At 43.6% G+C, this 16,677-nt stretch overlaps 1 protein-coding gene across 1 annotated transcript in view; it reads left to right on the top strand.

The window, feature by feature from the left end:
- PCNX2 (pecanex 2) overlaps positions 1-13,483 on the top strand; it is a 236,970-nt gene extending 223,487 nt beyond the window's left edge. The window contains exons 33-34 of the mRNA XM_029593868.1: positions 1,997-2,445; positions 9,271-13,483. Coding sequence (XP_029449728.1) covers positions 1,997-2,445; positions 9,271-9,438 — 617 coding nt within the window. The 3' untranslated portion in view covers positions 9,439-13,483. The remainder of the gene's footprint in view (positions 1-1,996; positions 2,446-9,270) is intronic.
- The last annotated feature ends 3,194 nt before the right edge of the window (positions 13,484-16,677 follow it).

Below are 16,677 nucleotides of genomic sequence, written 5' to 3'. Positions count from 1 at the left end.
CCTGAGTGGATTGGTGAGGGGGAGGAGATTGTGGTATCACTGAAAGGTGAATCCCAGTGACTGGATTCAGGGCCCATGATTCCAGGAAGAGCGCTGCCACGTGACTCCTCCCATCCCAGGGCTTGTCGCTGTAATGAACAGACTACCTATGGTAGGAAGGGGGGATATAAGACAGGAATAGCTGCTAGTGAAGGCTCATGATGCCAGGTCAGGCCTGGTTCTGATTCAGCTGGAGGTACAAAGGGCCAGGAGGAAACAGCTGGGCGAGAAAAAGAAAGCTCATATTCCCTCAGCTGATAATGGAGAACCAGCAATTTTTCGTTACTGTTCAATCTAGGTTTAATATGCAATGTTTGCTCGTTATAGAGAGACTGTATTCTCATTATATGAATGAGGGAAAGTTTTCCTTCACTAGTGATGGCAACATCTCTCTTCATGGGTGAACAGTAAGAATAAAATATTGACCGCGTGGAGAGAGGAGCTGCCTTTATATAGTTTTAGGGGGGGGGGGGTTCGGTATATAAATTGCATATTTTTTTTAAAGTATAGAGGTCCATATTGTGTAAGCCAAGGAGTGGGAAAGTTTCCTGGATGATTTTACTTCGATAATAGATGGAATATAGTCAGATACACGCTCTGCTGAATATACCCGGCTAAAGTCGGAGTTTCCTGGATAAAGTTATGTAGTCCGGCACGAGCAGATTTAACCCAGATAACTTTATTTGGATAGCACTGAATAATCACATTAACTGGCTAAAGTTTATCCCTAGCCCAGCAATGCCCCAGCACCAATTGGTTTTATTCTGGCTAAATTATTGCGGGTAATGAGTTACCACACAAAATCTAAATGGAGAGCCGGGGAGGGGGGGGGCCTCATATGAAACCAGAGATTTGTCCGGGTAACTCCTTAATTTACCCAGACAAATTTTATTGATATGAACCTCGTATTTAATTATTAGCTTTTTGATAACTTTCGATACAGTCGTCGCTAGGCACTGGCACGTGGGGGGGGGGGGGGGGGACGACGACCCCCAGGCCAATATGTCACCTCTCCCCTTTGCTTACTGCTCCAGCCCCCTCATCTTCAGGCAACTTGCAGGGAACAGAAGGGGAGGGGCTAGAGAAGAGAGCAGAGCAATTGCCGTGTCCAATCCAACCTCTCGTCTTCCCCTCTTATCTCCAGCCTCACCCTCTCCTGTCAACAGCAGGTGGGGAGAAACAAGAAGAAAGGGGCTTGGAGAAGGGAACGGAACAATTGTTTCCTTCACTGCTGAGTGGGCTGCCCTCTTGTTCCCCGCAAGATGCCTGAAGGGGAGGGGCTGGAGCAGAAAGCAGAACTGCTGTCTTCTGCTGTCTGGGGCTTTCACATGTTTCTCGGTATATTTATAAATTTTCATAATTTTGAGATCAAAGTAGGACTCCAAGATATTTGACCCTTTGCCTGTGGTAAAGAGAAGATCACATTCTACTGAGGAGTCAATGAATCACTAATAGGCAAGGCTTTTGACATAACTCAGCTTATGCTAAATTCAGAAAACAGGCCAGATGAGTTTATGCAATTGTAAATGCACAAAAATGCCTGCCGAGTGGGTAAGATAACCAGGTAAGGTTACCCATGTATTTGGATGTTCAGTGGCGCTTATCCAGCTAAAAAGGTTCAATATTTATTTCTTTATTTCTTTTCATATTTATTAGACACTGGATGCAGAGGCTGTGAGCACTGAATAAATATGTGTTCATAAAAAGCAGAAAACAAATATGTCAAAACAATAAATAGCTAAAAACATCTTAACTCACACAAAATAAATACAAAGGCAAAAATAATAAATCAGCTTCAGATCATGCTGACCTCCTTCAAAAAAAGTGTTACTGGTCAGAGCTTTTTTTCCCATATTTATAATCATCCCCTTTATCTAAATACTTGGACGTGCTAGACATGCTCCTATATTTTAATGGAATATAACTATGACACAATCTTTTTGTTGCTGTTTAATAGGCAGAAGAAAATACAGGAGTCAATCGGTGCAGACGCACGCTTCCTTCAATCAAAGGCCGCCTGCTTCAAGTCATTCTGGTCCCATCCTAGAAAACCACCAACCGTTTCCACAGGCCTCCACCTCTGATCACAACATAGCACAGCGGCTTTCTAACAACCAGCAATCCTTCCACAAGTCGGCAGCATCCATTCTGCCTCGAGCTGCCTTGGTCTCCGGCGCTGGTTGGAGGAACGCTCAGGAGCCTGCGGGGAGGACGTGTAGGGCCAGCGTGACCTCCTCAACCAGCTCAACGCTCAGCCTTCTGTTCGGGAAGAGAAGCTTTTCAAGTGCATTAGTGATATCTGGACTCTCTGCAGCTGACGGAGGGAACACCACAGATACCCAGTCATCCAGCAGCGTCAACATTGCGTTAGGACCGTCCGCTAGAGCGGCAAATCAAGGAAAACGGGTAAGGTAGCTCTAGCGTCATTGTATTATTAAATTGTATTATTCGACTAATTACTGGATTGCTCGGTGGAGTTTTAGAGGGTTGCGACAACTTTTTTAAAAGACCAACCCAATAAGATGTTTACTACATGAACTTTTGAGACCTCGCAGGTCCTTTTTTATGCTTTCTAACATATGGAATATTGGAAAGAATGATGTAAAAAAGATTCATGTCCGTACATCTGTCTGTAACCACAATAACTCATCCAAAACAGGATGAAAATTCACCAAATTTGGCAGGAAGAAACGTGAATATCTCAGACAAGTTTGAAAACCAAAAACATGAGATCAGGATTTTCAGATAACTGAGCCTTCAAAATAAATCCCCATTGCTTTCTATGAGAAACTGTTAGAAGTTGTTTGAACTGTTAGAATGCTGACCAGCACTCCATTCCAAACACTACCTTCCCTCCATATACACACACACCTTTCCAGCACTTTCCACAGAGCAACACAGGCAGAGATAGAGAAAATAACTGAAGCAACTGGCAAAGGATGGCAGAAAAAGACACCTCTAAAATACACACACACACACACACCACTGACTTCTTCATTCACACATACACATCCCATAACAACCCCCCACACACACACACACACACACACATACACAGCCACCAACACAACCCAACACACACACACTTACACCCCAATATACACACCTGATTGCCATCCCCTAACACACACACACCCACATGTATCCACATCCCCCTCCCCCACACACCTGCTCCCAGCATTCCCACACCTACAACCTCCTATAGGAAAAATGAACGTCATAGCTTCTCAAGTCACTCCACACCCTCTCTCGTGCATACACACACACACAAATTTACCCCAACCACACCTACAAATCACACAGCCAAATACCCCCCAAAATCCCACGACCCACAACTCCCCTTACACACAAATGTGCCACACATTACTCCCTCACACACACACACACAAGCCTATGCCCACAACCATCCCCTAATCCATACTCCAACACCTACATACACCCATACAACACCTCCACATATATCCAACTTCTACACAACCCGCACACACACACAACCACATTCACTACCTATAGCCATACTCCACAAAACACCCCACAACCCCTCCAAAAACCCCTCACTCCTAAAAACACAAATCCCATATATCCTTCCCTCCAGAAACCCTATCACACATACACACTACAAACCGCCCTATACTTCATCCCCACACAACTCCACCACCCACACCACCCTTCCATGGACATACACAGGCATCCTCTCCAACACAATTCCCACTTATAACTCCCCCTCATACACCCACACCCATTTCCCACAAACACATCCATAGCCACACCCCACACCTCTTCTACAACTCTATGTTGAAAAGCATTCCCCAAAAAATGCCTCAGCATGCTTTGCCTGTTTGTTATGCTTTCTCAAGACCCTTTCCCAAGATGAAGGGACAGATTTGGTTAGATGCCACTCCTGCTCATTGATTCATTGCCAGTGCCATGCCATTCTCCTCTCCTCTGGGCAAACAATTTAACTCTGTGCCACCTCCTTGCTCTCCCCCCCGCCCTCCGGATCTTGGTTCCAGTGATGCTGTCCTCTGAAGCAGTAAGTACAGGGTCTAAATCTATGCACACATGCCCCACATCCAGCATGAAGACCCAGAGACTTAGTCCCTATGTTTGCACTATGAAGATTGCATCCCTGGAGCAGAGATCTAGGAAGAAAGGACAGTAGAAACGGGAGGGGCACCTTCAGAGATCCAGAGCAGGACTGCAGAGTATTGGGGGGGGGGGGGGCCAGGACATTTTCTACCCTCCAAATTGTGTGGACCTAGATAAAGGCCTAGTAGGCCTGTAGGTAAAGTCAAGCCTGCTAAGATGACCTTCTAAGAAGATTTCCCAATGAGATCCTTCAAGACAACCCTCTAAGAATACTACTCCCTCAAACAAGCCTCTCGAATAAGAATCCCTATCAAAACTGCCCCTATAAAGAAGCAAATAATAATTCTCAAATACTGTTGGGCACAGTATCGTATAACATCAACCGGCACCCTTTTTTAAATTTTGTTAGCTTTTAGACAAAAGGGAGCCAGGCTTCCTTCTGTCTCAATGCTTATTGAAAATAAAGATGATGAGGGTTCTTGTTGGGGGATCTTGAGGAGGTCTTCTATGGGAAGATGAGTAGTGGAAATGTCTTCTGGGAAGTGGAAGAAGTTTCCTGAATGATCTTGCGGGGGGGGCGAGCAGGATGGTACCTATGAACAGCAATGGGTCCAGCCTCAAGGTCGGGTGGCCCAGAATTTCCCATCGTAACCATCCCTTTCACTTTAGGATGGTTAGCACAGGAGATTTCATGATGCATGACCTGCTTGCATGCTAACTTTGTGCACTCACTAAAGCGATTATCTTTTAATGGGTACACAAAAAATATAGGAAGACGGCTTTAGATTTGTTAGGATGTGGGCATCATTTTGGGGAAGAGGTGGCCTTTTCTGGAAGGATGGGCCCCAACTTAACCAGACTGGATCCAGGCTGCTTGCACTAACCTTTAAAAAGGAGATAGCTTTTAAATTAGATGATGGGGGAAAGCTGAAGTCGCTCAAATGTGCATCATTCAGAATGATATATCTTTGAAGGATACTAACAGAACAGGATAATTAGGGCATCCTGATAGAGAGGTTTTATTAAATGCTAAACTAGCCCAGGTGCCTTTAAGTAAAGAGCAGACAGAGCAAAAAGATTTCAAATTACCCCTGTCAGCTGATAAGCAGGTTGTTAATGCAAATAAAAACATACTTTGAAATGTCTGTGTATAAATGCTAGCAGTCTAAAAAAAATAAGATGGGAGAGTTAGAGTGAATAGCACTGGAATAAGTGCATGATATAACTGGCATCTCAGAGACCTGGAGAAGGAGGATAACCAATGGGACACTGAGATACCAGGGAACAAATTATATCGAAGTGATAGGAAGGATCAAATTGGTGGAGGGGTGGCACTTTATGTTAAAAAGGGCATTGCATCAAACAGGATAAAAGTTCTGTAAGAAACAAAATGCAATGTTAAATCTTTATGGATAGAAATTTCCAGGTGAAAAGGGGAATAAAATAGCAGTGGGGGTGTAATACCATCCACCTGGCCAGAATGAACAAACAACAATGAAATGCTAAAATAAATTAGGGAAGCTAACAAAATCAGCAGCACCATAATAATGGGTAATTTCAATTACCATAGTATTGACTGGGTGAATGTCACATCAGAGCATACTAGAGGGGTAAAGTTCCTAGATGAGATAACAAATTGCTTCATGGAGCAGCTGGTACAAGAACCAACAGGATGGAAACTATTTTAGACTTAGTCCTTAGTGGAAGACAGGATTTTGGTATGAAAGGTAACAGTGTTGGAGCCAAATTTCTTAATAACTAGAAGGAGGACTAGAAGGAGCCAAATTTCTTAACAACTAGAAGGGGCGGAAATGGGAACAATAAGTGAGATGATCAAATTTGCCGATGACACAGAATTATTCAAAATTGTTAAATTACAACAGGATTGTGACAACTTTCAAGGGGACCTTGCAAAACTGGGAGACTGGGCATGCAAATGGAAAATGAAATTTTATGTGGAAAAGTGCAAAGTGATGCACTTAGGGAAGAGAACCCCAAATTATAGCTACACAATGCAAGGTTACATATTAGGAATCTCTATTCAGGAAAAGGATCTAGGCATAATTGTTGATGATATGTTGAAATCTTCTGCTAAGTGTGCAGCACTAATCAAGAAAGCAGATAGAATGCTAATAATTATTAGGAAAGGAATGGAGAATAAAACAGAAAATATCACAATGCCTCTGTATTGCTCCATGGTACAACCTCATCTTGAATATGGAGTGCAGTTCTGGTCACCACATCTCAAAAAAGATATAGCAGAATTAGAAAAGGAACAGAGAAGGGCGATCAAAATGACAAAGGGGATGGAATGATTTCCCTATGAGGAAAGGTTGAAGAGGTTAGGACTCTTCAGCCTGGAGAAGAGACCGCTGAAGGGAGGTCTACAAAATAATGAGTGGAGTGGAACGAATAAACGTTAATCGGTTATTTACGCTTTCAAAAAGTAAACAACAATGAAGTTACTAGGGAATACATTTAAAACTAATAAGAGAAAATATATTTTTACTCAAAGCATAATTAAGCTCTAGAATTCATTGCTAGAGGATGTGGTGAAAGCTATTAGTGTAGCTGCATTTAAAAAAGGTTTGGACAAATTCCTGGAGGAAAAGTTCATAAACCATTATTAAGGTGGAGTTGCAGAAATTCACTTCTTATCCCTGGCATGGAATCTATCTACCCCTTGGGATCCTGCCAGGTACTTGTGACCTGAATTGGTCACTGTTGGAAACAAGATACTGGGTTTGATGGACTTTTGGTCTGACCCAGTATGGCAAATCTTATGTACTTTTAGTGCATTGCCCATTAAATGCCATTTTAGCATGCAGGTCGCGTGCATAGGCTCCTATGGGAAAATCTACAATACTATTTTATATTTATTCACTGCCTGTTATTTAAGCCAATAAGAAAAGGTATCACCACTTAGTAACCCTCCAGTTGTCTACAAGACCCATACGACTACCAGAACTGATTCAGTTAATATATTTCAGGGAGAACAGTTTTTGGAGGATTATATCCAGCTGGATTACCCTGGATGAAAATGTTCCCTGTCACAGATGTGAGCATTGGGCTGTGGCATGATTGATGCTCCCTTGTAGGTGAAACTGCTAAGTCCAAGCCTATAGCAGGTGGACTTGCTTACCAGGACTGGATCTGGGGCTTCACCTACACCAGCCTCATTCCCTGCTCCTTGGGTTCCAGGGGCTGGCAGGGCTTAGGCAAGAGTCCTGTAAGGAGCAGTTAGCTGAAATCAAGTCTTGGGGAGAGATCAGTGCAGCCAGCGAGTAAACGGAGTCCAGGTCCAGGCCAAAGTCGAGGCAGGCAGCAGGCAAGCAGGTCGAGGTCCAAGCTGGAGTCAAGGCAGGCGGCAGTCCAGAAAAGTAGTGAAGTCCATAGCAAAGGTCAGAACCAGGAGTCAGGAAAAGATGGACAGATAAGACAAGGGCAAGGCACTGGGGACCAAGACACAAACAAGGCAAGGCAAGGCGACAATAATGCAGGATGAGACAAGGTACCAACAAGGCAAGACAAGGCAAGGTAAAGCACAGAGACAGCAAGCAACACACACTGCAAGGCAGGAGGAACTGTTGCTGAGGCAAGGTTTTGGAGCATAGCTGGGGTTTAAATGCCCAGCCTCAAGACATCGTCACTTAGTGCCAGGGGTTCCGTTTCCCGCCATGGGGTCTTCAAGAGTTGTTGTGCCGCATGTGCCTAGGGAGAACCCGGGGGCATTGGCTGCATTGTCAGCATTCGGGGGTAAGTGCGGATGGTCACGGGACATTCCGTAGCTGGTCAAAATGTTAAAGTCCCCTTCAGAATGGTTGATGGTTGAAGCAAGAGTTCACAGCATGCATACTTTAACTGGATTAAAAGAGACATTCCAGTAGGGAATGGGCTTGGGGGTTAAGTTGAGGAAGTATACTAATGTAGGTGCATTGGTATTTTCAAATGCTCTAGCTCTGATCTGCTGTCCACACACTTTATACCCACATACCTAGTACACAATTGTCAAAGGGAAATGTGGATATTTTTCCTTTGGAAACTAGCTACAAGATCTTTTATGCACATACATAATTGGGCTCAGTGTACGTAAAGTACACGTGCAACCTGTTTTATGGTTACTTTTCCATGCACTAGGAAGAGCATTCGGGGGGGGGGGGGGGGGGGGGAATGGCAGCAGAGTTGAAACTTAAGAACATAAGATTTGCCTTACTGGGTCAGACCAAAGGTCCATCAAGCCCAGCATCCTATTTCCAACAGTAGCCAATCCAGGTAACAAGTACCTGGCAAGAACCCAAGGGGAAGACAGATTCCATGCTGCTTATCCCAGTGATAAGCAGTGGCTTTCCCCAACTCCACCTTAATAATGGTTTATGGACTTTTCTTCCAGGAACTTATCCAAACTTTTTTTTAAAGCCAGCTACAGCAGCAGCTTTCACTACATCCTCCAGCAACGAATTCCAGAGTTTAATTTTGCACTGAGTAAAAAAAAAAAAATACATTTAAGACAAATAGGATAAGTTATCACCTAGTAACTTAATTGTACATCCCCTAGCCTTTGTACTCTTTGAAAGTATGCTTTGCTCCACACAAGCTATGCCCTGCGAAGGGTAGGTGCAACTTTGTGCAAAGCAGTTTTTTTGTGTATACCAAGTAACTAAACCAAGGATTTTCCAAGCTGCCTCCGAGTCTGTGTATAGAAGTTACATGCAGAATTTAGCCCTACACGCATAGTTATAAAATACCATCTCTATGTTTTGTTTTCTAATGATTCCCAGCAATCTTCATCTAGACTGCTATCCTATATATTTGGAGTTCCCTGTGTAGAAAATGAGGCAGGACAGAATTTAGGCTGGAGCTGAATCAATGATAAGCTGAAAACAAGACACTTGAGAGAAACATTATTCCAATGACATTTAATATTTGCAGTTATTTATAGCCACTGTATTGCCAAGGAAATGAGAAAAGTTTCCTTTTTAAAAATCTTTTCCATGCCTGAGTTGCAATTATAGATGTCTAACTGATGCACAGCCTGTAACAAAGGTTAGACCAATGTCTCTTCCTGGGGTAGAATTTGTACATGACGCAAGATGAGGAAAAATCATTTTTCTAAAGTGTGTTTAAAAATCCCCTGTTTTGAAGGCGTTCTTTGAGGCCTGTGAGATCACCGATGCAACAGATAGCACCGGCCAGCTCAACGATGAGGGTTCAGAAGAGGACTTTGTTGACAATCAAGACACAGGGCAAGCAACACCAGGCAGTGAGAACGTGGAACAGGAGGAGAGCAACGAGTCTTCTCCAGCATTGTGAACTAAATCACCCGAGAGCATCGCACAGTAAAAGGACCAATTGCTATTATAAAACTGAACACAAAAGTCACATACAGCATATTTTTAAGTTTCAAAGCTGTGCTGTGTCAAGGCCCTTCCTAGGGCACTGAAGATGATGGAGACTTTGCAGGAATTTGAGACTAAAAATCCTGCTTGGCACGTTTATTAAAGACAATTCCCAGAGCAGCCATCGATTTCTACCTGCGTGCCAAGCCGCCATTAGCATAGTTTAAGTTCCTTGTCTGGACTTCCTGCACAGTTCATAAGAATCCCTGTGAACTCTCAGGTTATGGTCACCCTGAGATTAGTGTATATTTGTGGAGGAAGGCAGGAGGCTGTGTTAACTCTCTCTCTCGTTCCCCCTTTCCCATGCAGGTAATTTAATCCTGATCCTCTCTCTGTGATATATGATAGTTCTACAGCCCCCTGTTCCTCTCCCTGTGATATATCCCATCACTAGCCTCCCCTCCCATTCCTGCTCTGTCCACTCTAACATTGTCTCACAATGTAAAGGTCAGGAAGATTCTTTCAGGACCTGCAGCATCAGATCATGAAATTGTGTGTGTGTGTGTGTGTGTGTGTGTGTATACACACACTATATCAGCCTATTGCTTTTAGCTTCAATTGAATGTATGCAAAAGTGATTTTTCATCACTGCACTGAGTAAATAATATACCTAAATGAAAGTTTTATAGAGCTGCCTGATGTAAGCAAGCTGCAGGTCTTATTTTTGTAGAGTGATTTGTCAGAGGAGGATATTTGAAAAGAGACAAGATACCACATTTGTTTTCCAGGTTTCTTACAGATGGTATTTTATGCATCACAATCTATTAAAATCAAATTAAAATATAGCGCATGCAGCAAAGTAACAGTTTGTTTTTTTTCCACAAAGAACAAAATCCCAATTATTATTGAAAACATTTTGAAAGAAAAATAGAGCTAGTGCATGGAAGACATTTTTAAAATATATTTATGATACCTTACAGGACAATAAGACCACTGCAAATATTACAAAACTCAGCAGCTCGAATTCTCACTGGCAAAAGCAAAAAAGACCACATCACATATACACTAGCCGATCTACACTGGCTACCCATCGAACAAAAAGTTCAGTTCAAAGCACTTTGCATAATACACAAATTGATCCCATGACGAAAAAGCTGAATGGCTGAACCCAGCACTTCGAGTACATGTGCCTCACTGAAATTTAAGATCAGCAAACAAAGCTCTCTTAACCATTCCATCAGTAAAAACAGCAAGGCTTACACAGGTCAGGGAACGTGCACTATCACTGGCTGGTCCCATCTTATGGAACACTATGCCCCTCAAGCTAAGACTCCAGAGAGATTTTAAACTATTTAAAACAAACCTCAAAACCTGGCTTTTCAAACAGGCCTTTCACAAAGAGAACGGCGCAAATAAGTAAGGAAGAGCAGGAATAGAGCACCTAACATATAATCTCCAAGTACATACTTGGAAATAATTTTTTATAACACAGATAATCGTAGTCAATAACCCGTAATGCCATGAATGAAGTCATTCATCATTGGAAATTCCATGTCATTAACCAAATAGCTTTTAATCTTTATTTGTTACCAGATACTATTGGTGGCACCTCCTTTGTAAAATTTTGAGCTAATCTCCTCTATATATGCCGTATTGTAAACCGTTATGATGGTAAATAACTTAATGACGGTATAGAAAAACTTTTAAATAAATAAATAAATATTATCAGATCAGAGTTATCTAGGGCAGTGATTCACTAATCTTCTTCTATTCAAGTTACAAATTGGAGCTTTTATCTTTATTTAAAATGTATGTATTGCCTATACCTTAGGCAAAGTACAAAAGGATTCATAAGAAAAAATACATAAAGCATAAACCATAAAATCAAATACCCGATGCAAACATAGCTTAAAAACATTAAAACATCCATATAACCATATTCACATGCAAACATAACTTTAAAACAAGAACAGGAGCTGACATAAACCCTTCCTGTGCATTAAAATCATGTACATTTTCATACTAGTTTTTGTATTGCGAAAATTGTAAACAGCTGCTTAGAGGATGCTATACCTATTGCTGACTATAAGTTTAACTCAGGGGTCCCCATACTACCACTTGCACCTGGACATGGCCCATACCCGCTCGTTTTTCCAGTCTGCCCTGCTTTTCTTTCACATGGCCAGTTCCAGCCTGTGGAGGAAGGAATTTTGTTAAGCATGGTGGCAGCAGAAAGGCTGGTGGGGTTTCTCAGACCCTACCAACATAAGAAGTGCCAGCTGGACCCACACCAGTGACGAACACTAGTGGCAGGAAGACCAGGCCCCACCAGTCGGAGAAGGGTTGGACGGACCCATGCCCGTGAAAACAGCTGCTGGTGGGACTAGGCCCCACCAGAGTAAAAAGGGAGGGGTTAGTAAGTGAGGGGGAAGTAAAGTGAGGAGAGTGAATGAGGGGTGACAGTGAAAGGAGGGGAGGAGTGAGAGGAGAAGGAATGAGTGGGAAAGAAAACAAGGTGTGAGTGAGAACAGTGAGTGATAAGCAAAGGATTGAATGAGAGGAGTGGGTAAAATGAAAGGAGGGAAAGGGAATGAGAGAGGGAAAGAAAAGGAGGCAAGGGGTTAAGGGTGAAGAGAGTGTATGAGAAGGGTGATCAGAAAAGATAGGAGAAGATAAGAAAGGGAAGCGACTGGAGGAAAGTGAAGGTATAAGAGGGGAGGGAGGGAAAAATGGGGAGAAGGCAGTGTGCCACGTGCACACACACCTCAGGGGAAAGGGGAGGCAGGAAGCAGGGATTCCCAGGGATATGGTGGGGTTGCCAACTTTGGAAAAATCTAGAAATATCACTAGCATTCTATGTCTCACATCCCTGGGAACCCTGACCCTTTCCTTTCCCACTATTTTTAATTATCTAAAAGGGCCAAACCACTACCTTCCCACTGCTCAACAAACAAGAGTGAGGCCGCCATCCCCCTGGCCCTCTTGGTGATTTGAAATACCCCATGTGGCCCTTCCCTTGAAAAGCTTGGAGAGCCCTGGTTAGTCTTTGAAACGGCGCGTTTTGCGAGTTCTGGACATTCTTCTCTTTGGCAGTTGGTTAAGGGAGCCTTTGTGTCTTTAACAGAGTGTAATACTTGCAGATGCAATAGTAACCCTATCTCATATTTCAGACTGGTGATGATGGGGGATCAGGGGATTTGGGTTGTGACAGATTTGAATCTGCAGTCTTCATTCTGCAAAGCAGAGACCATTGCTGACGAATAGGAACAGCCTCCCAACTGGTGAGCATTAAGGTCAGTACCCTCTGCTCCAGCTTGGTTCCTTAAGGTGCTTCTGCTTCCCTTATTGCAGTGTCCTATCAAGTTTCCCAACTCACTATCCACATACACATTTTCTCCAGCTAGGGTGACCACCTGACTCTAGGTCGTGAAGAAGAGCCAACACTTCATATTAAATGTTAGTTTCAAAGTCGTTCGTATTAAGGAGCTCCCTGAAAAAAGCAGCTCCAGCTTGCTTCTCATGAACGGCAGCAGGATGCTCACCTTACGTGCAGGCCCCTAGAGGGTCCTGACACCAAGAAACACCAAGGCCTGGATTCACTATTCTCGCAGAGAATAGTGAATCCCGGCACTAACAGGGGGCGGGAGCGAAGTGGGGGGGTGGGCCTGCGAAAGCCGGCAGCGATCGCACCCAATTGCGCCATCGTAAAACGTGGTGCTATTGGGTGCGCTACTGGCAGCGAAAAGGGTTCTTACCTTTTCGCAGCCAATGATCTGTCTGCCTGCACCCGCCCCGACGACGCCCCGACTCCTCCTCTTCCGGGGCCGACTCCGCCCCAACTCCACCCCGAGCTAGCTATCGCACACTTTACGCTACAAAAATGACCCTCCCAAGTTAGCACTCCTGAGCAATTTACACAAGGATGCATATCTGTTTCTTAAGTCAAGACAGAAAATGCAAGTCTTAAGCATGCTCTTGTACAAGCCTTCCATTGTTGTTAATTAAAGAATTTGCAGCTCTTTAGTGGTGTCAAGTTATTGAGTTGTGTATTCATTTTACTTGATTCTTAACTGTATTATAGACAGTATCTGCCTTAAAAATTGGGCTTTCATGTCAAGTGGATTTCTAGAATATACGTACGCTGTTAACTAGGGGAATCACAGCCTCTCAATAGAAGATTATTGCTTCTGGAGATCCAATTCACTAGCTACAGGAAAATTACTGTTTCTGGGGACCTGAAAGATCCACTCAACCAGCAGAGAGATAAGCAGCCTTTTACCCCGGATCACCTGTTCAGTTTCAACTCAGGTCAACAGTGTCTAAAAAGTCATTAGCACCAAAAAGCCATTTGTTTTGTTTGTGTGACATGCGTGTGTGGTCACAGTTCAGTTACCTGTGAACAGATGTCCACATTATTTAAAAAATTAACCAAAAAAAAAAAAAAAAAAGGAAAATAATTAGTGCCTTTGTTGGCAGTCTGAGCAGCAAAGCCAAAGACTGAGCATGCATAGGAACTGGACTCTACCCTTACATCTAGAAGAACGCCCTCCAGAGCAGGGTTGAGGGGCATTGCATGGGTAACGGTAGGCAAGGCCCTGTCTTGGCCCTACCTGTTTCCTGAATAAACGGAGGTCTGTGCTTTCACAAGCCATTGAGTATGTTTGTATGTAAATCACTCAGGGCCTAGGCATAAGCGATTAATACATTTTAATAAATACATATACTAAAATTCTAAAAATAATCTAAAAACACTATTTCTATGTAACTAAAATACAGTATTGACAGATCGCTACTCACAGAATGCTGTGTGGCTCCTGAAGCAGTGCTTCGGCTAACCACAGCTTGAATGTTTTTGAGGCTAAAATTTAGCAATCAGTTCATCCAATTTAAAGCCACAAAGGAGGCTGTTGTGAGCATCTACTTAAGAAGCCATTCACTTACAAAAAAAAAAACAAAATCCTATTTAAATCTGGATTAGAAGCAGTGCAAGTGAATGAACACTAGCAACTTGGGGGATAACGGGCACGGGGAGGGTAACGTTCAAACCCTGGGGCCGATGCTATAAAAAATGTGGAAAGCGGGCGCTGAAAAGTCAGCGCCTGCTTTATTAATGTGCGCATGGCGCCCGCAAGGGGGGCGCCATGCTTTAAGCAAATTAGGGGGTCGCGCTAGCAAGGAGGCGCTAGGTTCGCTTGCGCGACCTTAGCACCTCCTTGCTAACGTGATCCCGCGGTTACCGGCAGTCTGCTGGTTATGAAAACCAACGCTGAGCATATCGGCGTCGGTCTTCAATGCGGCCGGCTGAAGTTTTTTGTTGTTTTTTTTTAAACTTTTAAAGAAGTACAGAAAAGCAGTTTTTTCTGTTTTTCTGAACTTCTTTTCGATGCGCTCAGCTATTAATGCCTACTCCAGGCAGGTGTTAATAGCTGAGCGATCAATGTGCATTAGGGGTGGATTAGCGCCTATTGAACCTACATCCGACTGCGGGTTATACAGTGCTCTCAGCTGATTGCACTGTAGTGCATCGGCCCCCCCCTAGGGGAAGCTTGCAGAATGCACAGGCACTAGCCATGTGGCAGGAAGTATGCAAAGGCAGCAGCCTAAAACATAGAAATGACGGCAGAAAAGGACCAAATGATCCACCCAGTCTGCCCAGCAAGCTTATGCCAGTATCTACTGCACTATGCAGCTTACCCCCAAGCTTATCAGTTTACCTGACAATCCTTTTTGAGATACGGGCACCAGTATTGAACACAGTACACCAGGTGAGGCCTCACCAAGGACCTGCACAAGGGCATCATCACCTTTTTCTTGCTGCTTATTCCACTCTCTATGCCGCCCAGCATTCTTCTGGCTTTAGCTATCTCCCTATCATATTGCTTCGCCATCTTCAGACCATGAGACACTATTACACAAAGGTCCCTCTCCCAGTCCGTGCGCAGTAGTCTTTCACTGCCTATCTCACAAAGCTTTTCTGAATTGCCGCACCCCAGATACACGACTCTGCACTTCTCGGCATTGAATCCCAGCTGCAAATCTTCAACCACTCTTCAAGTTTTCATAAATCACTTTTCATTCTCTCTACTTCTACTGGTGTGTCCACTCTGTTGCAGATCTTAGTATCATCCACAAATAGACAAACTTTACTTTCTATCCCTTCCGTCAGGTCGCTCACAAAGATATTAAACAGGACCAGTCCCAAAACCGATCCCTGTGGCACTCCACTTAACACCATTCTTTCTTCAGAGTAGGTTCCATTTACCATTACATGGTAAATCAGTCAACCAGTTTGCAATCCACGCTACTACCTTGGCACCCACTCCCAACCATCTCATAGGACCATATCAAAAGCTTTACTAAAATCCAAGTGAATCACATCGAGCGCTCTTCCCTGATTCAATTCTCTAGTCACCCAATCAAAAAATATCAGAATTGTCTGACAGGTTCTTCCCCTGGTGGACCCATGTTGCCTCAGATTGAGCAACCCACCTCAGAGGTAAGAGGGAGCTAAGGAGGAGAGTGCTGAGGATAGGTGAAGAATACTAGGGTCACAGGGAGGAGGAGGAGAAATTTCTGAAGGGTTCCCACACACACACACACACACACACACACTCCCAGATCAATCCCTCCCCATGCTCTGAAGGCCCTCTGCAAAAATATTTGCTTGGGCGCTAGGAAATTGAACTGCATAGAAAACTTTAAGATAAACAAGATATTATTTCCTATCTTAATTTCAGATAGAGCAACCTTCTGAACACTAGATGCTCCTTCTATACTTGATGATTTGTTTAAGCCTCAGGAATTACAACTACTGTAAACCGATTTGATAAGCTCGCATGAAAATTTGGTCTATAAAAATTATTAAATAAATAAATAATTGCTGGCTCACTTAAATACCACCAAATACGGTCACAAGCAGGAACAGAGTCCAGAGTAAGAACATTTATCGATCTAATATTCTTATGGAAGAGAGGGACCAATTGTAAACCCCACTGCTGCACTTCATGAGGATGTGGAAAAGAGAGGGGCCGATTGCAACTGTGAGAACCTTTTCAGCCTCCGCTACACACTGAGGAGAGCAGAGGAAAGCTGGGTTATCACAGCAGTGAGAAGCATTTCCCACCACTGCCACTGGCCTGACAGAGGGAGGACGGGAGAGCTGCACCGCACCAAAAAAGTAAGCAGAATGGCTCAAAGAAAGAAAGGAGGAAAT

Source organism: Rhinatrema bivittatum, chromosome 3 (assembly GCF_901001135.1).
Source record: "Rhinatrema bivittatum chromosome 3, aRhiBiv1.1, whole genome shotgun sequence".
NCBI lineage: Eukaryota > Metazoa > Chordata > Amphibia > Gymnophiona > Rhinatrematidae > Rhinatrema > Rhinatrema bivittatum.
Note: the sequence above shows the minus strand (reverse complement) of the source record. Positions and strands in the feature narration are given on the sequence as shown.